The sequence below is a fragment of the Aspergillus nomiae genome, assembly GCF_001204775.2.
Source record: "Aspergillus nomiae NRRL 13137 chromosome Unknown contig00001, whole genome shotgun sequence".
In the NCBI taxonomy this organism is placed as follows: domain Eukaryota; kingdom Fungi; phylum Ascomycota; class Eurotiomycetes; order Eurotiales; family Aspergillaceae; genus Aspergillus; species Aspergillus nomiae.
The window spans coordinates 31,930-52,769 of record NW_015378056.1 but is presented as its reverse complement, the minus strand read 5'-3'; the positions used below and the strand labels follow the sequence as shown (position 1 = coordinate 52,769).

General features: G+C 50.9%; 4 protein-coding genes across 4 annotated transcripts; 1 reads left to right on the top strand and 3 right to left on the bottom strand.

Moving 5' to 3' along the window:
* Positions 1 to 684: 684 nt before the first annotated feature.
* On the top strand, positions 685 to 12,410 carry ANOM_000154 (polyketide synthase-nonribosomal peptide synthetase hybrid; the record flags this gene model as incomplete). Its single annotated transcript, XM_015545412.1, has 2 exons — positions 685 to 6,684; positions 6,798 to 12,410. The coding sequence occupies 2 exons, from the start codon at positions 685 to 687 to the stop codon at positions 12,408 to 12,410; spliced, it is 11,613 nt and encodes a 3,870-aa protein (XP_015412604.1).
* Positions 12,411 to 12,606: 196 nt separating this feature from the next.
* On the bottom strand, positions 12,607 to 14,501 carry ANOM_000153 (aminoglycoside phosphotransferase family protein; the record flags this gene model as incomplete). Its single annotated transcript, XM_015545411.1, has 3 exons — positions 12,607 to 13,503; positions 13,696 to 13,995; positions 14,064 to 14,501. The coding sequence occupies 3 exons, from the start codon at positions 14,499 to 14,501 to the stop codon at positions 12,607 to 12,609; spliced, it is 1,635 nt and encodes a 544-aa protein (XP_015412601.1).
* Positions 14,502 to 15,749: 1,248 nt separating this feature from the next.
* Positions 15,750 to 17,178, bottom strand: ANOM_000152 (MCT family MFS transporter; the record flags this gene model as incomplete). Its single annotated transcript, XM_015545410.1, has 3 exons — positions 15,750 to 16,510; positions 16,565 to 16,938; positions 16,994 to 17,178. 3 exons carry the CDS (start codon positions 17,176 to 17,178, stop codon positions 15,750 to 15,752), a joined length of 1,320 nt encoding a protein of 439 aa, XP_015412602.1.
* A 1,197-nt stretch (positions 17,179 to 18,375) lies between these two features.
* Positions 18,376 to 19,455, bottom strand: ANOM_000151 (MDR family NADPH-dependent oxidoreductase; the record flags this gene model as incomplete). Its single annotated transcript, XM_015545409.1, has 1 exon — positions 18,376 to 19,455. One exon carries the CDS (start codon positions 19,453 to 19,455, stop codon positions 18,376 to 18,378), a length of 1,080 nt encoding a protein of 359 aa, XP_015412599.1.
* Positions 19,456 to 20,840: the final 1,385 nt, after the last annotated feature.

The following is a 20,840-nucleotide window of genomic DNA, read 5'->3' as shown; positions in this document are numbered from 1 at the left end:
GAGGAATGCAGTGCCAAGGTCCGACTGGCAGGCTGCTATAGCCATATTTCTCGTAAACCCACTGACACCTGCACTGAGGACCGCGGGCGATTCTCTTGGACCCTTGATACAAGTAAGGGGATTTTCTAATAACAGAAGCAAAACGTAGAGTTTATTATTATCTCATGCAGTATGTCAAGGTGCAGGTGAGAAACTTAGGGTAAGGTTTTCGCAATGCCAAGCAGTAAGATATTGATCGCCAAGACGTAGAATCATATCTACCGAGTGGCCATCTGCATGATGAAACATCCTGCAATGGTCGTTGTCCAACCGATTGAGACGAAATGGGAGATCGACATGCATGGCGATCGAACGGGCTGAGGCGAAGTTGACCCTCCTATGACTAAATAGGAAGTTGGTTCAGCTGAATGGCGGCCATAATACGAGCTTTCCCGTAAGCGATTGAAAATGCCACGCACCGTGGACAGTTAGGGTCAGTAGGCCGAGGGGATGCAATGGATCAGCCCGTCAAGTGCTGTTGCATTGGGCTGAATGTCGTGATGCTAGGATAAAGCTCGTAGGTTCCATGTAAGAAATTACTCACTCTTACTGTAGCCGTTCAGGCATTTCCGCTGCGAAACCCGCCGCCCCTATCTCTTTGCTGGAAAGCTTTCTTTTGTCAATGTTAGGCCTTATCTTGCTGCCATGAAAACGCCGATTGCTGTTGTTGGGACCGCGTGCCGATTCCCAGGCGATGTAACATCGCCTTCGCAACTGTGGGAGCTATTGTCGAACCCAAAGGATGTCCTGAAGGATGTAAATCCCAAGCGATTGAACCTCTCCAGCTTCCATCATCACAATGGCGAGCACCATGGGGCTACTGATGTCCCAAATAAATCCTACCTACTGGAGGACGATGTCTATTGCTTCGATGCTGCCTTCTTCAAGATCAGTGCGGCGGAGGCAGAGGCAATGGATCCGCAACAAAGGCTCCTACTCGAGACGACCTATGAAGCACTCGAAACTGCGGGATATACATTGAACCAGATGCGCGGCTCAGACACATCCGTCTTTATTGGCGCGATGACCTCTGACTATCATGACATTCAAGCTCGTGATTTGGACACAATCAGCCGATGGCATGCAACAGGCACATCTCCCAGCATTCTCTCAAATCGTGTCTCGTACTTCTTTGACCTGAGAGGGCCATCAATGACCCTCAACACGGCATGCTCCAGCTCATTGGTGGCATTGCACCAAGCGGTCGAGAGTCTGCGAAATGGCGATTGTACAACCGCTATTGTAGGCGGCGTCAATCTCTTGCTCGACCCTGAGGTCTATATTAGTCATTCCAATCTACATATGCTGTCCCCAACGTCGAGGTGTCGTATGTGGGATAGGGCTGCTGACGGCTACGCCCGAGGGGAGGGGTGCGCCTCAATCGTCATCAAGACCCTGGATCAGGCGCTGCAAGATGGCGACGATATAGAGTGCATCATTCGGGAGACTGCGGTCAACTCGGACGGCAGATCTGCGGGAATTACGATGCCCAATCCGGAGGCCCAGGCCACCTTAATACGCCAGACCTATGAACGCAGTGGTCTGGATCCGGTTCGGGATCGTTGTCAATATTTCGAATGCCATGGCACTGGTACCCAGGCTGGAGATCCCGTCGAGGCACAGGCAATCCAGCAGACATTCTACCCGAAGACCGTCGTTTTCAGTCCAAACGACAAGCTCTATGTGGGGAGTATCAAAACTCTTATCGGTCACCTGGAAGGCTGTGCAGGTCTCGCAGGCGTGATGAAGGCGATATTGTGCCTCAAGAACCGCACCATCACGCCAAACATGCTTTTTGACGATCTCAATCCTAAAATCACTCCATTCTACGACCACCTGGAAGTCCCAACAAGCACTGTACCATGGCCATCTGTAGCCCCTGGCTGTCCCTTGAGAGCGAGTGTGAACTCGTTTGGTTTCGGAGGGACCAATGCTCATGCAATCATTGAGAGCTACGTGCCCAGCCAGTTGAAAAGTCAAGTCAGTTACTGCAAAGAGCGGATGCTCAAGAAGCATGTACCCGCCGGGCCATTCGTGTTCTCAGCCCAGACTCAAGATTCTCTATATTCGCTCATTGAGCAAGTAGCCCAATATGTCAGACAGAATGAAGCATTGAATCTGAGTAATTTGGCCTGGACCTTGGCCAAAAGAACCGTCTTTCCCTTCAAGGTCTCGCTCACGGCGTTAGGCCGAGAGGAGCTTCTCGGTAGGACAGAAAATATCATCCAGCAGTACAAAGGCGGCAAACGGGGCGAACAAAGTCACTTGCCATGGAGACACTCACCCGAATCACAAAGGATTATGGCCATCTTCACAGGGCAGGGCGCACAATGGGCTGGAATGGGGCGTGAACTGTTACGTGCGTCTCCCATCTTCCGCCAGTCGATCGAGAAATGTGAGCGTGCTTTAGCAAATATTCCTGACGGCCCCTCCTGGTCCCTTCAGGACGAACTTCTGGCAGAAAAACCTCCGTCAAGCTTCTCTAATCCCGCAGTCAGTCAGCCGGTAACAACTGCAATTGAGATAGCCGTCTATGATCTCCTATGTGCATGTGGAATCCATGTCGATGTGGTTGTGGGCCACTCATCCGGAGAAATAGTGGCTGCGTATGCGCTCAATATCATTTCAGCAGAGGATTCCATGAAGATAGCCTATTATCGTGGAATGCACAGCAAGCCAGCGAAGTTAGGCGGCATGCTAGCTGTTGGACTTTCCTTTCCTGACGGCTGTGAATTGTGCTCTCAGCCGCCATTTTCGGGCAGGATCGTGGTGGCAGCGAGCAATGGGCCTGGGAGCACAACTTTATCCGGCGATTATGATGCGATACTCGAAGCCAAGGCACTCCTTGACCGTAAAAAGATATTTGCAAGAACATTGCATGTTGATGTTGCGTACCACTCACATCATATGGTGCCATGTGCTAGTGCATATCTTGAATCATTGAAGGCGTGTAATATCCAAGTGGGAACACCCAGGAGTGGCTGCACATGGGTATCAAGCGTCACTGGAAGCAGTGTAGTAACAAAAGACGATATTCAAGCGTTGTCCGCGACTTACTGGGTTGAGAACATGGTCAAACCTGTCCTCTTTTCGCAGGCAGTGGAGAGGTCACTGGGTAGCTGCCACAACATCGGTGTGTGTATCGAGATCGGTCCTCATCCAGCTCTCTGTGGTCCAGTGTTGGATACTTTGAAATCAAAAGGGAGTTCAGGCGCTCTTTACATTTCGATGCTTCACCGAGGACAAAATGATCTCAACGCTGCATCATTTGCGGTCGGTTCCCTTTGGGAACGTATGGCTGAACGTGTGGACATGGGGAGATTCCTCCAAAATCTTGGCAATCAACCCTTGCAACTAATAAAGGGATTACCAGCCTACAACTGGGACCATACGCGGAGATACTGGAGAGAATCTCGCGTATCGCGAAGATATCGTCTCGAAGGTATACAACTGCACCCGCTACTGGGCCGGCGGTCTGCCAGTGAATTCCCCAACGAAATGTCTTGGAGAAATATTCTGTATCTAAAGGAGATGCCATGGGCTCAGGGGCACAGGAAAAAGGGCCAGGGGGTACTTTCGACTGCCTTTTACCTTTCTTCTCTATTAGCAGCTGCTAGCTCTGCGGCTAAGTGCCAATGCCTTGTGTTAGTTGAGGTCAAGAATTTCGTTGCCATGGAAGATCTGACTTTGGAGGAGCATGGCGATGGCATAGAATATATCACGACACTACGAATCCGTGAAGAACATCCCGAGACACCGTCCAACGCCAGGCTCCATGCTGACGCTTCCTGTTATGCGAGCCTTAGCGGCGGATCAGTATTAACGAAGCTATGCACTGCATGTTTAACACTCTCTGTCAGCCAAGCCAACCATCATGATTGTGACCAGTTACCCCCAAGGGAACAGCGGAATCCCCTACTCGCGCCTGTAGATGTCGATGATCTCTACGAGTCATTTGAACAACTTGGCACTAGCTATTCCGGACCTTTTCGAAGCATGACCTCGATCCGCCGGTCTCTCGGCGAAGCCGCTGCTTCTGCGGTTTGGCCAGCCGATATAACCTTTTCGGGATCTGTACTTCACCCGGCTATACCAGAGGCATCGTTCCAGGCGATGACGTGCGCCTTTGCCTCGCCATTGAGCCAGGGATTGGGCACCTCGTTCCATGCAAAGGAGATTCGTCGAGCTCTCATTCAGCCTCACTTTGCTCTGAGGAGTTTGTCGTGCCAGATCGATGCTTTTGTGACTGCAGTGGACAGTCGAGGGGTAGAAGGCGATGTGTCGCTGTATGACCCGGATGGCAACACCATGGTGCAGATTGAGGGCTTGGTCATGGAATGTACCGATCTACCCCATGTTTCAACCGGCCATAACTTGTACTCGCACGTGGTGTGGGAGAGCGACCCTTTTGGATATTCGTTAATGTCCTCATATAATACACAAGATGAGGTGATGGCGTGGAGAGACGCAGCAGATATCGTCTCCTTGTATCATTTCCGAAAACTGCTAGATGAGATTGATCCACTCGAGTCTGTATGGTTTCTCCCTCACCACCAACTTTTGTATCGTGAGATTAGCCGCATTACGGATGATGGCAAGGGCTCTGAAGACTACCTTGTTCAGCCAGATGATGCCCAGATGTCGGAAGAGAGTATACTGGCAATGATCAAAGGATATGCGGGGGTTGTCAATCTTCAGTCACTGCATTCACTGGGTATGGCCTTACCAGCAATCCTGCGAGGGGAAAGTGACCCTGTTGGCATATTGAACGGTGGTAGCACCCTCGACAGCTTATCCCACGTTGCTGGGATGTTTTCTCCATGGATGAAAGACCTTTGTTGTATCGTTAAGTGTATTGTACATAAGCATCCCCACATGGATATCCTGGAGCTTGATGCTGGCACTGGTGCGATCACTCGGCAGATTTTAGAAGCTCTTGATGATAGGTATACTTCCTATTGCCTGAGCAGCGCAGCTCCAATACAGCTAAAACAGACGGTGGCCAGGCTCTCAGCACAGCATCGCAACCTACATTCTAAGGTCATTGATCTTAGCACGGGGAACGATGGTAAACATGACAGAGACAAGTATGACATGGTCATTGTTGCCAATCTTCTCCGAGCAACCGATGCATCTGCCAGTCTCTTGGAAGGTTGCCGCGCAATGCTAAAGCCCGGTGGTTACCTTGTATTCGGTAGACTGACCGGGCGAATGCCACTGTCGTTGTTGTGTGTCTGTGGGCTGTTTCCCCAGTGGTGGCAAGGATACGATCACGATGCCCAGACTTGGTCGAACATGTCAACTGTTGAATGTAACACGCAACTCCTCTCTAAAGGTTTCTCTGGCATCGATCACATCTTCCATGGCTCGATTCATCCATATGAGGATGGCCTTTCAGTCATTGTCACTCAGGCAGTGAACGATGCAGTCCTGACGCTTCGAGAGCCGATGAATTCGACCGGGCTGGCGCCACTGAGGGAGACTGTGGTCTTCGTTGGGGGCAAGACACTCTTAGTAGCACGCCTCCTGCAGAGTCTTCGGAGGATTGTCGCTGCATCAGGCACCGCAACAACAATAGTGGAAGACTTTGACCAGTTGGACCTCAATCTTCTCACTAAGAAACATGCCATTATCTCCCTGCTGGAGCTTGATGAGCCTTTCTTCGCCGAGGGAGACTTCCGCGAGAGGGTCCTCAGTTTCAAGGAGCTTGTGACAAGGTCAAAGCACGTCCTCTGGTTGACATCTTTAAAAATGCCAAGCATAAGTGTCGCCATTGGGAGAGCAATGAGATTGGAAAGGGGAAATGACATCAACCTTCAATTCCTACATCTGTCTACTACGGAGAACGTTTCGCCTTCCACTGTAGTTGAGGTTTTTCTGCGCCTCACATGGTCTAGTGTCCCCATGTTGACAGACAGGCAAATGCTTTGGACAAACGAACCTGAGCTACACTGGGATGGATACACACTGCGCATTCCGCGCCTGGTCTGGGACCAAAAACGAAATCAGAGGTACAGGTCCAGACACCAAGAACCTCGTCCAAAAGCGTGTCCCTCGCAGACATCGGTGATTCTCCCAAGAGAGTTGTTGGAAACCTCGGTAGCCGTTCAAGTCAAATATTCCTGCCTTGTATGTACGGATGCCTATCTTTGGTTTGGTACACGCCTCGATGGAAAGGAAAATGTAATCGGCATTTCTGATCAGATTTCATCTGTCGTCCAAGCAAGGCCTGAACACGTTCACCACCTTGTTGATGGAGATGACTTAAGCCCAGATACATTGCGAGCTACTGCTAGCTTCATCCTAGCACACCTGCTTTTGAAGTTTCTACATGGGCCAACTCTCCTGTATGAGCCTGATGATTTACTTGCTGCGGCTGTAGAGCAAGTGTGCGGGCCTGAGCACACCATCTATTGTATCACTTCGAAGTCGAATGATATCGCTCAAGGGTGGATAGCAGTCCACCCTCACGCATCGCGGCGAATGGTTGAGCGCGTGTTGCCGCCAGATGTTTCGACTTTTGTCGATTTTGCTTCTTTCGATAACCATGTAGTGGCCATGCTTCGCAGAATATATTCTCAAAAACAGATCCAGGTGGCGGAACTATATCATCGTGCGTTTCTTGCAAACCCTGGCCAACTTATCGTGGATACCTATGCTCAAGCATGTACCAGCTTGTCGACTCTTCACGGGTGGCCCTGGCAGTTACCTCTTCGACAAAAGTCTCACCAAATAATCCACTGGTCACGTATCCACAGGTAGTGGATTGGACAATCTCTCCTCCGACATCGAGCCAGGGTGGAAGCCCACAGACCGCAAACCTGTTCTCGCCAAGCGGAACCTACTGGATGATTGACATGACAACACCACTTGGATTATCAATTTTGACATGGATGGCGAGGAATGGGGCACGGACATTTGTTCTCTCGAGCAGAAATCCACGCGTGCACGAGGCTTGGGTAGAGGAACTGTCTCGTCTAGGAGCCACCGTAAAGCCCTTGAAGATGGATACTCTGAACAAAAAGTCCATTTTGTCAGCTTTCACCCACATAAAGGAAACTTTACCACCTATTGCAGGTGTCTGCTATGCTCCCTTGGCTTTATCCAACACAGGACTAGAGTATGCTGCTCATGATGAGGATGGTCTTGTCGCGAATGCTACGATTAATGCCGCAAGCTATCTCGATGAGCTATTCCCCACACGAACACTGAACTTCTTTGTGATTTTGACATCCCTTGTCTCTGTCCTCGGTACCCCAAAGCAGGTAGCATATCACGCCTCGTCACAGTTTATGACAGGTCTCATTCACCAGCGTAGGCGGAAAGGCCTGGTAGGGTCCGTGTTGGCCCTGGGTATGGTTGTCGATACTGGGTACTTTGCCGAGCAAGGCAGGGAGGTGGTCCAGCGCATGATGCACCACGGATACGCGCCTCTATCTGAGTCAGATCTACATCATGCTTTTGGTGAAGCGGTAACTGCTGGAGAACCTGAATCCGAAGGTAGTGCAGAGATATTCTTTGGTCTACAAATGATAGATTCCCAGGTTGATGAGACCGGAGAATTCCCATGTATCTCAAACCACCTGCTTTCTCACTTCACTACTAAACAATCTGAAGCCAAACCGAGGCAAGATACTGAACAGGTGGATTCGTCATCCCTCCCTCCTTCAAGCCAACAGTTGGAGGAATTGGAGCCAAGACGAAATGCATATGACATGTTGCTTGCGCGTTTATCGGGCAAGGTCAAGTCAATTCTTCGGCTTACCGATCAAACATTGGATCTGCACACCCCACTACTGGATCTAGGTTGTGATTCCCTTTTAGCAGTGGATCTTCAGGTCTTGTTTGCCAAAGAGCTCGATGTTGACATTACTCCCATGGATGTACTGCTGGACACTGTCGCAAAGCTATGCGAGAAAGCCTCCTTCCAGCCTGGCAGTCCAGGCCCAGTGTCGCAGGAGGAAGACTTACATGCCAAAGATGTTGATTGCATAGACCTGGTCACAACCGCATCAAGCTCGGAACACGGCACCTCAGTTCAAGACCTGCCACTTGACGCCAGTACTTCGGAGTCGTCTTGTGCCCTATGCCCTTCTGACTCCGGATTTGAACAGGAACGAGACGTCTCAGAACCAAGGTTCACACGGGTTGAGAGAATGTCTCCACACCAATCGCAGATCTGGTTCGCGGGCCACTGGATGAAGGACCCTACCCAGTACAACGTCGTTATTTCGTACAAAGTTCAGGGTAGTTTTATGGTCGACAAATTCAAACGAGCCTTGGAAGAGGCTATCTCCCGGCACGAGTCGTTGCGGACCGCCTTCTTTTCACATCCTAATAATGGTGACCTCGTTCAGGGTGTTCTGAAAACCTCACCACCATTCTTTGAACATATCACGGCTTCAAGCGCCGCCTCTGTGACACAGGAGTTTGACAGGCTCGCGTCGTACCAATGGCGGCTAGAACACGGTGAAGTCATCCGAGTTACGGTGGTGTCTATTGGACAGGACCAGCACACAGTCATATTTGCCTACCATCACATTGTTATGGACGGGGCTAGTTGGTCTACATTTCTGCATGATGTGAAGTGTTTTTATGAGCAGAGCCCACCAGATGAGGTTGCGCAATACGTGGACTATTCTCTAATGCTGAATCGTGACATCGATAATGGAGCTTTCGCAAAAGAGCTCGAGTATTGGAAGTCCGAGCTTTCACCACCGCCAGAAGTAATGCCTGTTCTCCCTCTCGCCAAGGAGAAGACCCGTACAGCAACAGATAATTTCAAGGTCCACACAGCGACGCGGTATGTTGGTGTTGAAGTCACAGACAGGATCAAGAAAGCCAGTCGCAGTCTTCGGGGCACACCCTTTCATTTCTACCTAGCAACGTTGCAGGCCCTCCTCGCCGAACTACTGAACATCGAAAATCTATGCATCGGAATGAGCGACGCAAATCGCAAACACCAGCAGTTCATCGGCACAGTCGGCTATTTTCTGAACATGTTGCCTCTGAGGTTTCACGTCCAACAATCGGACAGCTTTGCGAATATATTTCAAAAGACATCTTCGAAAGTCCTGACCGCCTTGTCGCACTCTTCAGTTCCCTCCAACCTGGTTGTGGATGCGCTGAATATCCCGCGCGTGTTGAATATAACACCTCTCTTCCAGGTTGCTATAAACTACCGCGTGGGGGAGATCACCAGGATGTCAGTGGACGACTTTGACCTCAATTATGATCGGAGCGTGATGGGCAATGCGCCGTACGATGTCTCCTTCCATGTCACTCCATGTGCGAACGGCACCTACATTGTGGAGGTGACCTGTCGGGACTATTTGTACTCGCCCACAGCCACAGAATCAATCATGGATGAATATATCAGGCTCCTTGATATTATGTCGTCCGACCCTTCGCTTTCCGTTCGGGGCAGTCTTGCCACGTTTTCCCCCATCAAGGAGGACGGCCTCTCGGTTCAACGTGGCCAGCGGGTGTCTCATGGCTGGCCATCGACGTTGGCAGAAAGGTTCCAGGATATCACTGATCAATATGGAGGTAAGATCGCCGTGACGGATCAAACTGGTGATTTCACCTATCGGCAACTGTTCGCGCAGAGCACTCGTATTGGGGAAGCTCTTCTCCAAAGAGGAATTCGATCTGGAGATACAATCGCAGTCTTGTGCCACCCATCTATGAATTCGGTGGCGAGCATGTTAGCAATTTTTCGCATCGGTGCGGTGTATGTGCCCCTCGACCTGAGCCTCCCTACTGCAAGACACAAAGCTATGGTCATGGCTTCCCCTGTTACGGCATTACTTTGTCTCTCTTCTACGTCTGAGAAAGCATCAGAATTAGGGATATCAACCATTATCAACATCTCCGATCTTCCAGACAGTCGAGCTCCGTCCATGAAGTTCACAAACGGTGCAAATGGTGATTGTTTCTCGATTTTGCTGTACACAAGCGGCTCGACAGGCCAGCCTAAAGGCGTCCGTCTGCCTGAGAGCGGTTTCATCAACTACCTCGCCGCCAAGAGAAAAGAGCTCGGTCTTGATAGCTCGACGGTCGTCCTACAACAGAGCTCACTGGGCTTCGATATGGGGCTTGCACAAACTTTCAATGCCATCATGAACGGAGGAAAGCTTGTCATTGTACCCCAAGACGTACGTGGGGATTCGATGGAAATTGCAAGAATTATTCATGACCACAAAGTAACGTTCACGCTAGCCACTCCGTCGGAATACCTCGTCATGCTTCAGAATGGTCGTGAATATCTCAATCATTACGCTGGATGGCGGCACGCCTGTCTCGGTGGTGAGCCTTTCACCAACCAACTCCAGCGAGAATTTGTGCGGCTGGGAAAGAATTGTCCCGTGGTACAGGACTCCTACGGTGTGACTGAGATTTCGGCATGTACAACCTTCGAGACGATGTCTGCCTCACAGCTGGAAGGCGCACGGAGCGTTGGAAGAACAATTCCAAACACTTCTCTGTACATCGTGGACGCGCAATGCAACCTTGTTCCCACTGGGGAGCCTGGGGAAATTTGTATCAGTGGCGCTGGTGTTGCACTGGGGTACCTAAATGAGAAGCAGACTCTGTTGAAATTCGTAGAGGACCCATTTGCTCTTCCAGAAGATGTGGCGAGAGGATGGACTCGAATGTACCGTACCGGCGACAAAGCCAAACTACTCGAGGATGGCTCTCTGGTCCTCTTGGGCCGAATGGATGGAAACACAGAGATCAAGCTTCGAGGACTTCGCATTGACCTCGAAGACGTCGCCTCCACTATGCTAAACTGCCACCCGAATCTGCTCTCATCAGCCATCGTGTGTGTCAAGGGCCAGGATGTTTCAGAAATCCTCGTCGCCTTTGTTTCCCTAATGCCTGGACAGACTGCCACTGAGGCTGAGCTACAGCATCTCGCCAGCGATCTCCCCTTGCCACAGTATATGCGCCCGTCTACGGTCATTTGCCTAGACGAACTACCTCGAAACTCAAATGGAAAGATTGACCGGAAAAGGATAGATAGCATGCCGTGGACGACACCAGCTACCGCGAGCCAACCATCTAAGCGGCTTACGTTGGGCGAGGGTGAGCTTAAACTTCTTTGGCAAGTTTTGCTGCCTGGTAAGCAGATCCAGCCCGAGTCTGACTTTTTTGTTCTCGGTGGAAATTCCACATTACTGGTCAGGTTACAAGGTGCAATTCGCACATCCATTGGGGTCTCACTGACTCTCCGCGAGCTGTATGGAGCCAGCACGCTGGCGCAGATGGCTCTCAAGGTGGATGCTCGGAAAGCCGAGGCACCATCAACATCGATCAATTGGCTCGCGGAAACATCTATACCGCAAAACCTCCTCGATTGTGCGACCGCAATGCCACAAGGTATCGTATCTAAGCGGTACAATGGATCGGGTTGTGAGATCCTCCTTACCGGTTCGACAAGCTTCCTTGGGAGAGTCCTGGTGCAGGCTCTCCTCCGGGTACCTGAAGTGGACAGAGTGCATTGTATTGCCGTAGAAAAGGAGCAAGACCACGTCCTTCCCACCAGTGACAAGGTGTTGGTTTATTATGGGTCCCTTCTTGATCCAACGCTCGGTCTTTCTACTACGGAATGGGCGTCCCTGCAGTGCTGTATCGACGTCGTGATCCACGGCGGCTCGAACGGCCACTGTCTTAACACCTATAACTCCTTGAAAGTGCCGAATTTAGGCTCAACCCATTGCCTCGCCCAATTTGCCCTTCAGTCACAAATCCCCTTGCACTATATCTCTTCCGGGAGGGTCATCCTCCAGTCTGGGAAGACTGCCCTCGGGCCTACATCAGTGTCTTTTCACCCTCCTCCGCTCGACGGGTCTGACGGTCTCACGGCAACCAAATGGGCAAGCGAGGTCTTCCTCGAGCGCGTCGCCGAACAAACTGGTTTAAGCGTTAGTATCCACCGTCCCTGCACACCGATCGGCGATCAAGCTCCAGCCCAGGACGCACTAAACTCTCTCCTGCGGTACTCTGTCAATCTCGGTGCCACACCCCGCCTTACCAGAATGGAAGGATACTTGGACTTTCAGAAGGTAGAGATCATTGCGGATGAGATCGCCACGCTAGTGATGTCTAGGTTCACCAAGCGTTCGAATGCACCATCGCCTACCACGTCCGGGGTGTGCTTCTTCCACCACTCAAGCAATGTCAAGGTTCCCGTGAAGAGCTTCAAAGAATATATGGAAAAGGTGCACGGTCGGCCATTCCAAGAACTTAGTCTGCAGGAATGGAGCTCTCTGGCATTGGACGGGGGCATTGAGCCACTAATTCCTAGCTTCTTGGAGGCCGTCGACGATAACGAGGAAACTCTGCGATATCCTTATTTGGGTCAATAATCATCAGCTATCAATCTTTAGAACAAGTATCTCGTGTAGGAATCAACTCTATAAAGTGTCAGATGCTATGGAACATTACTATTATACGTCCAATTAATGGCAGATTAATATGTTGGGGAAATACATGGCACGAAGTGGGCAGCAGTATCGTTAGAATGCTGGAAATGCTAAAAATAAGGGAGCCTTGCCTCACGCTTTAATCCACGAATGGTAGGGCTTTGAGCCACTCCCTACATTCTTCATCATCCCTGGCTTCGCGGTCTAAGAACCTTTTCACTCCCTCGTCTAGCTCTCTCCTCGATTTCTCGTAATCGACGTCGCTAACCCTACCATCCCAGTGTTTAAAACAGCCAGTGTCGCCAACGAATGCATCCATGAGTTCAACACCTTGGGCCCATAACTCGCCATCTTGTTGCTGCTGCTGGATCTGTTCGTCCGAGAACTGTAACGGGAACCGCATACTAGGAGAGCTGCCATCCTTCCCCCCACCCACAATGCTTGGCCATTCCTTCTCGACATCTCTCAACAAGCTGTTGAGGATCGGCTCGTAGTCCATCAAGACTAACCCCGGAACCACACTAACCTGGTGCCGGAGAGTATTCTGCTTCTGTATCGCTTGGAAGATTGTTTTGTTGACCTGAAGACACCGAACCAAGTAGAGATTGTGCAGTGTCTGTGCTCTATGAAGGGCCTTTGCCTTGCGCTGTTCCGCTGGACCCATGGAGTCAAAATTTGGTGGTAATGGGACCTTCCCTAAATCTTCAGGAACCGGGCCGTTGTAGTCGAGAAACACCGGGCACCCAACCTGCATAAAAAGCGGACATGCACTGACAGACTGCCAGTCAATAATTCCCACAATCCGGCTTGGGTCTTCAGGGTCGACAAATATATTCTGCGAATGAAGATCGCCATGCCATAAAACGGAGGCATGGGTGGCTTTATTTTCTGGGAGGACATAAGGTGCCACCTTAAGATAGTTTTCCAACGCGGAGAGCTTTTTGGAGAGGCTAGGCTGGTATTGCCGGGGTCCATAGAAAAGACCTTCAGGCATGAAGGGGTACTGGAGGCCTGCCTTTGCAGTTGCAATTTCCCTCTGCGCAATAGCCGTCATCGCTTGTGTGACAGTTGACCCTAAACATTGTGCATGGAGAAGCACAGAATACTGAAATTATACGAGTCGGTGATGGACTTACATGGGCCACGGTTAATATTCAACGCGCCTCTCCCGAAGTCAAAGAAAGAACGGTGGTTAAATCGGTCCCATGCCAAACATTTTGCTGCGCACTTCATTCCCAGTTGAATCAAAATAAAGAGGCGAAGTAGAATCTGAGTTGTCGGGAAGGTCGTCTTTATAGTACAAGGACCCGAACTTAGAGAATTTTGTAGCTGCCAGGCGCCGTTCAATATCAACAACTTGGTCCACAATTTGGACTTTCTGCTTTTCCTTGATGATGTCCCATACATCGGTTAGTACCACGCCGGCCTGTTTCTCCATGAGGATATACTCTGCTCCGAGGGGGTTCTCTGATGCTCGAGAACTCCATGCGTACACTCTTGGAACAGGAAGGTTTAGAACATTTCTTAACTACTATGGTTAGTACCGACGGCCAAAAAGAGATCGCGATTCGCAGTACAAAAGAAAGCAGGCCATACAAAGTCCATGGTTGCAACCTCACTAGCTGTCGTGAAATGTGGTCTGCCTGCATTGGGATTTGGAAGTTTCGCAATAACCACGCGACCATCGTCCACGGTCAGCTGGAAAACTTTGTCATATTGGCCCTCCGAGATCTTCAACACTTGGGTGCATGATCTCGATCCGATCGCAGAGGTCGCTAGTTGCAGAAGCGTTGAAAGGTCAAATTTAACATAGCGACTGGCAAGTTGCTGTCGCTCGTTCCAAAGCCAACGACCTGAGGTGAACCGATTGAGTGCTTCAAGATCATGTTGTGGACCTGTGATGCCCTGGGTCTCATTGATTTTGAACCTGCTGGAAGAAAAAGAGGGCGCCGAGAGTCTATCCTGGGGGCTACCACGGCGGAAAAAAGTGGCTCTGTTAGGTCTTCTCAGGAAGTGGCCACGGAGGGCCTTCATATCTAGCGATTGAGAAAGGTGGGAAGATCTGTCATTTCGTAGTCATTCAGCAGCAGCGCATCGAGACTCGTGAAAGAAGGATTGAAGTTGCGGCCTTTGGTGGCAGTCAGAGCCGTCTAAAACTAACCGCGCTAGCCCTTGTTCGCGATCCAGCGCCTGCAGTCTTGGCAGACAGAGAAAGCCAACAACTCCCAGGTTATGAAATTGCTAACGACTTGATTGACGACCTTGAGGATAACCGCTGAGGATATGACATGTTCGCCATAGATGTGAGCTTATGTAGCCTGATGTTAGCTGTAGTGTGAGTTTCATCTGCCAGATAAGAGGTTTTGTATTGTTGTGTATCCAAGATATATATCTTCACGGATTGTGGTGTATGTAATGCACTTTATTGCTTGAGTAGTTATCTGAAATGCGTACTGCTTTTTCTGTTATCTTTGATCCTACACGTTGTAGATATTTTCCTTTACTATTCTATATGATTGTATATTTTCCATTCATTGTCTATCCTTGTACTGTTTACCCACTATGAACAAGATAATGGTGGTCTGTGGACGAGCTGCCAAGAACGGCGTGAAGTGACGCTGTTTCTGGCCGCTAAATTGCCAGGCCTCCCACCACTCACATAGACTCTTTCGTCCACGCACTCGCCCAGTCGTGATTTCCAACTACGTTATCCACCACCCTCAGTTTCCCAAGAGCGCTAAACTAACTTCCTCTTGAACTCTAAGATAGATAGAGACTCACCATACAGGACTCCTGCTTTCCCTTTCTTACCGGAGTACTGCTATGTCAACAAGCGGCAAGCCGTTGTGGGGCACGCTCTGAAGTTTCTGTCCCAGCTGCGAACTTCATAAAACTTCATATTCATTCATTCAGTGTCAACGTGTACCCAACGTAAAATATAAGAGCATAGATGCGGATATATTGTTGATGGATGTACAGTCAAAGCAGTGAGTGTACATAAAATACCTAATACAGACCAATTAATAGACGTAAATAGCAAATACAAGGTGCATCCTATTGGTACGAGGATATAGAGCAATCTATAAAAGACAGATGCTGGGATGCATATGAGTCTATTAGCTGCGCCAACTTCGAAGAGTGTCCAGTCTAGATCATATAAAACCCCTTTTGTTCGCTTGTGATTTGACTAGCGAGGAAAATAGAGTAGCTTTTAACCAACCCTGGACCACCGTCCACCGAATCCAACCGTTCACCATCACCATCACCAAAACCTCGACCGAATTAATACTTTCCTTTCTCACCATCCGTCCACTTCAAGAGCCTCAACCAGACAAAGGCAGCCACTCCCGCTGTAACCATAACCGCGCTGAAGAGCTCCGCCTTCCAAAACACCCCCTTCTCCACATCCAGCAGCGCCCCGGCAATGGGATTGCCAATCAACAGTCCCAATCCTGCAAACGTAAAGCACATCCCCATTCTGGTGCCGACAATATTCATATTCGGACTCAACCGCGCCACAATCGTCGGGGGCAACGAGACAATCGCCCCAGAGAAGAACCCATACAGACACGCAAACACGATCGTTCCCGCAAGGTTCTTGATGCCGATCCAGGCGTACGCGAGGACCGCCGCACCCAGACCCATGGGGATGATGGTGTTAAGGGAGCCAAGCCGGTCTGCTACCAGCCCGGGGGTAATACGACCGAACACGGACGTGGCGTTGAGGATGGCGATGATGTAGAAGGCCAGGTCATCGGTGGAGTGGACGACGCTGGACATGTAGGTGGGGAGGTAGAAGAACGGGAAATAGAGGCCAACGAAGGCGCAGAACAGACCAAAGCTGAAGATCAGGAAGGGGGCTTCCTTGAAGGCCGACAGATCCAGGAGGGAGCGGGTTTGCTTGGGAGGGGGCAGTCGCAAGCGCATTACCGCGAGGGAGATGCACAACCCACCGAGGGCGATGAAGCCGATGATACGGGTGGTCCAGCCGAAGCCGAGGGGGCCAAGGAGCTTGTGGAAGATGATGGGGTATATCACGGATCCTAGTACCTGTGTCAGGACGTTACGTTCAGGGAGGGAGGAGGGCGAGAACATACCAATGCTACCTCCGGACGCCGTGATGCCTGTCGCCACGGCCCGCCGCGTGGTAAAGTAAGTGGCCACAATGGCGATACTCGGCAGGAAGAGAAAGGCACAGCCGACGCCGACCGCAATTCCATGGGCCAAAAAGATTTGGTAGTACTTGGTCGACAGGGAGGTCATCATCAGACCGAAAACGACCAGAAAGGAGCCCACAGCGATCATGGTTTTGAGGTACCCCTTGTCGAAAACGGGACCCGCAACGACTCCAACCAGGAACAAGAGGAAGCCCTGGACCGTGCCAATCCAGGAGATGGACGAGGGAGAATGACCCTGCAACAGATCCGTTTCATAGTAGGTCTGGTACACGCCAAAGGTGTTCACGACGCCCCTAGAAGATCGGTTATTGAGCACGAAAATCAACCAGGGATATTGCCATGTCTTACCAGGAGTTGAAGAAGAGGAAAAAGGCTCCGACCACTTGGAGCCATGCCACCAGCCCTCCATTGGGAGGCGGAGGAGGCGCTGGTGTCTCCTGCACCGGTATGGCTTTCTCATTTTCGACCTCAACAGGGAGGGTGGAGGGAGGAGACGACGACCCTCCACTATGATTGTCCGGAGTAACAGTCATGATGAGGTGGGAAATTGATCATTAACTGAGCAAGAGAATGGCACGACTACCCGAATTTTCATCGACTCATTTTTTTTTTCGACGAGACAACCTTAGCAGCCCTCTATATGCTTCAGCAGCGAAGAACCCCGGCAGATACACCGACCGAGGTGATTAATAATTCAATGGTGCGATCTGCCGGTGCATGGGCGCTACTCCGGAATGATGCGATAATACTCGTGTATTATTATAGATATTCTATTTATTTCCATGCAGGCATGCAGCTCGTATTACCCTAGATCCCTGCGTGAGATTGGGCTCCTTGGCGACGCCTTCACTCGTGTTCGGCCCGCTAGATCAGCCTAGATGCAACCCAAGCAAGATCCGGCCAAGTCGGCGCCACCCGACCCGGCCGCCAGGGTAAATATCCTGCGCAATCCTTCGCTCGTTGGCTGTTCAATCATGCTCTCTGGTGGCTGCACAGGCGCCTTGATCAGTCCATCAACACACCGCGTAGGGAGAATCCTTCAGGTATCTTCCCAATGGGGTTGGCCGTGCATTTCTGTGACTGTACCCTTGACATAATCCTGAGACGGAAATGATAAACACTGCAGAATCCAGATCTTACACGCCAAGGCTCAGCCACGACCAGCCTTGATCGAGTATGCTGATCCTTGAGTTTACCAGGAATGTGCGACACATCGACCGGCGGGGGAAGATCTGTGCTGGAGCGGTCCAGCCCTGTATCGTTTCCCTGTGGGGCGTGGCCCATACCAAGTGTCCTTGATGGATGCGCCGTGCGGTTATCTCGCTTGAGAGGCCACACGCACGTGTTGGTGTGTATGGAGGTGGGAATCAGCTCCCTCGCTGGCCCTGAGGATCGGAAATTAAACCGCTAAGGACCTCGATATTTGGTCGTATACAAAGACTGGAGTGGACCAAAAACGGGGCTAGGAATCCAAACAAGTGGGTCTCCTGCTGCAAAGGCTTGTTAGGGCTTAGCAACGGGTACGGGAGCGAGGTCCTCCGCGCCGATCAAACAAGGCAGGCCGACTCTACTGGGCGGGTATGCGACTATGGATTCACAGTGGAGTAGAATCCGCTCAACAGCTAGTGCAACAAGAAGGTTGCGAATAAAAAACCATATGCTATGAATATTTGCATAACGTGCATTGATCTAGCTTCCACAATTCAACGATTGGACATGTTTCGCACCGACTACTGCTCAAATACGAAGATTTTCTTCTGTTCGCCTACATCCCCCCTCTCATGACGCTCGAGTGCCTCCTGCAACTTACGTTCCAGACCCTCGTCTCCGCGCTTCCACCGAACATACTCCAGGGCCGGAGCCTTCAGCGTTCCGTCCTTGAACAATCGCGAAAACCATTCCATGAGCGCCGTCTGTTGGGATGACGAGCGTCGGCTCAGGCAATCGCTCAACCGAAATGCCTTGAGAGTGATGTTGCGCTGCCACAAGAACTGTCGCAGGCTGCCATCTGTGCCCGACGGCGCTACTCCCAGGAAGCCAGCAGTGACTAGGGTAGCCCCAGGCGCCAGAACAGATACCATCGACCGTGCCAGTGCATCGTCGGACACAAAGTCGATGGCGAGATTAATCCGCTTGCCGGCAAGCAGCTCCGGGCCGGTGGCTCTAAGCTCGTCAACGGTCAAGACAATAGATGCGCCATGCGACCGCAGCGACCGTTTCGTGCGCTCGAGCTCATCCTCTGTGCTGCGACCGCGAATCACGCTGATGATGTTGGCCCCCTGCAGTTGCGCTAGTTGACTCACGAAATGGGTCACCGTGCCTGTGGCCGCGTTCTGAATGATCCAGTCACCGGGCTCGATGGTGGCATAATCCCGCAGCAAGAAGTAGGCAGGTGCGACGCCCATGCGTAGGATGCAGGCGAGTCGGGGATCCACCATTGAGGGAACGCGCAGCACGTCGTTCTCGTCTAGCACGGCGTGCGTTCGCCAGGACCCTTGGCAGTGGGTCCGAATGATGACCGTATCCCCGATGCGCACCTGGCTCACTGCAGACCCCGTCTGGACGACACGGGCCGCGCCATCTGAACCGGGAATAGGCCTTTGCTCGCCGTTGGCGAGGGCAACATTGTTTTGTGGCTTCACGGGGTACTTGCCGTGCAGCACAAGAAAATCCAAAGGATTGATGGGGGCCGCCAGCAACTCCACGATCACTTGGCTAGGGCCGCAGTCCGTAGGCGTGGGAATCGAGTGAAGACGGATCTCTTTCAGGGGTTCCGTTGAACCGTGTGCAAAGACGAGAGATTCTGCCATGATGATGTAACGTGAATAAAGGATAAAACTTGGCCCTTGAAGTTGATTGGCTGTGAAAGAGAAGTCGATGGTGTTGCTAGCCGATGTCAAGTGCTGTAGAAGGCCATTTATAGCCAATTTCGACGCACAGATCCTGTCAGAACCATGGTCCTCAAAGCCTGGAATTGGGAGACACTCGTAAAATATCTCCGACTCACTAGCAGAAATAGTATCAGAATCCTCCGCTTTAGCGTTGCGCCACCTCTTCACCAAGAGAAACCAAGCATATTCCTCCTCTGCGAGCTCAGATCCCGTCTTAGGGCGAGCTTGGCCTAACCTTGCATAAATCGTATTGATCTCGCATTATCCTTACTGTTTCTAGTTTAGCGAACGGCAATGGGCAGAGGCCAAACCCCGTTGCACATGGTTGCAAGACGTTCGCTTGGTGGCGCATTCGTGTCTGCAGGCACCGCAGATCGAATACGAGGATACACTGCAAGCCACCACATGCACGTAAGACGATGGCTCACAGCGCAATACTATACTATGCCACATGGGTGGAAACGTGACAATGCACCCCTTGCGCAATTTCTGCAGGCTGACTTTATCCCTTTATCCGCGGCCGGATAGACCCTGGAACTTTCATGACTCCGTTCCGGCTCGCAACTTCCCAGGCCTGAGTTATTATGGCAAGTGATGACTATTCCCTGATAGGCCATGTGTCACTCAATCCATCAAGGATTGGCATCCTGAAGAGTCGCATGGTACCTGTGAGATATCGTCATCGGCACTCTGTCGGTTCTCGGAGGCATTTTGGAATCCGACAAGTATGCAATTTTATACGAGGATGAACAATGCAATGCCATTGACCTGCTCAGATGTAACTAAAACTCCTGTGAGTTTCTCGTATTCCTTCCTCGTGCTTTAGGCAGAGACGGTGGAATGCCGAACAGCGACAACCCCTGTCAGCATATGCAGACATCACGTTCTGGGTCGATCCAAACATCTAGTGTTTAATGTGATTGAGGAGTAGACGTGCGTATACTCGTTTACAATTGATCACTAGCAAGGCAAGTTCTAGCTGAGGGTGGAGTCTCCTGCGCTCCTCGCGCTGATTGCCGCACAGACGAGGAATGGCGAGTTCCATGATCGAAGGGCGAAGACACGGAATTGTCCGTATTCTAGGAACCGGTCAGCAGGAAGAAGGCTCGCTGTAGGCATCAATTTTGGATTCGGCCCCGAAGATGCTGTTACTACCGGAGATGGCGTTTGACGAAGTTCGAATTGGGATTTTCATGGAGCCTTCTTGGAAACTAGACATAAATAGCTTCGTACAACCCTTCAAAACATCATAGAAATCAAGAAAAGACCAGATGAAGAAGTCTACCTAGAGGGTATCATCCATA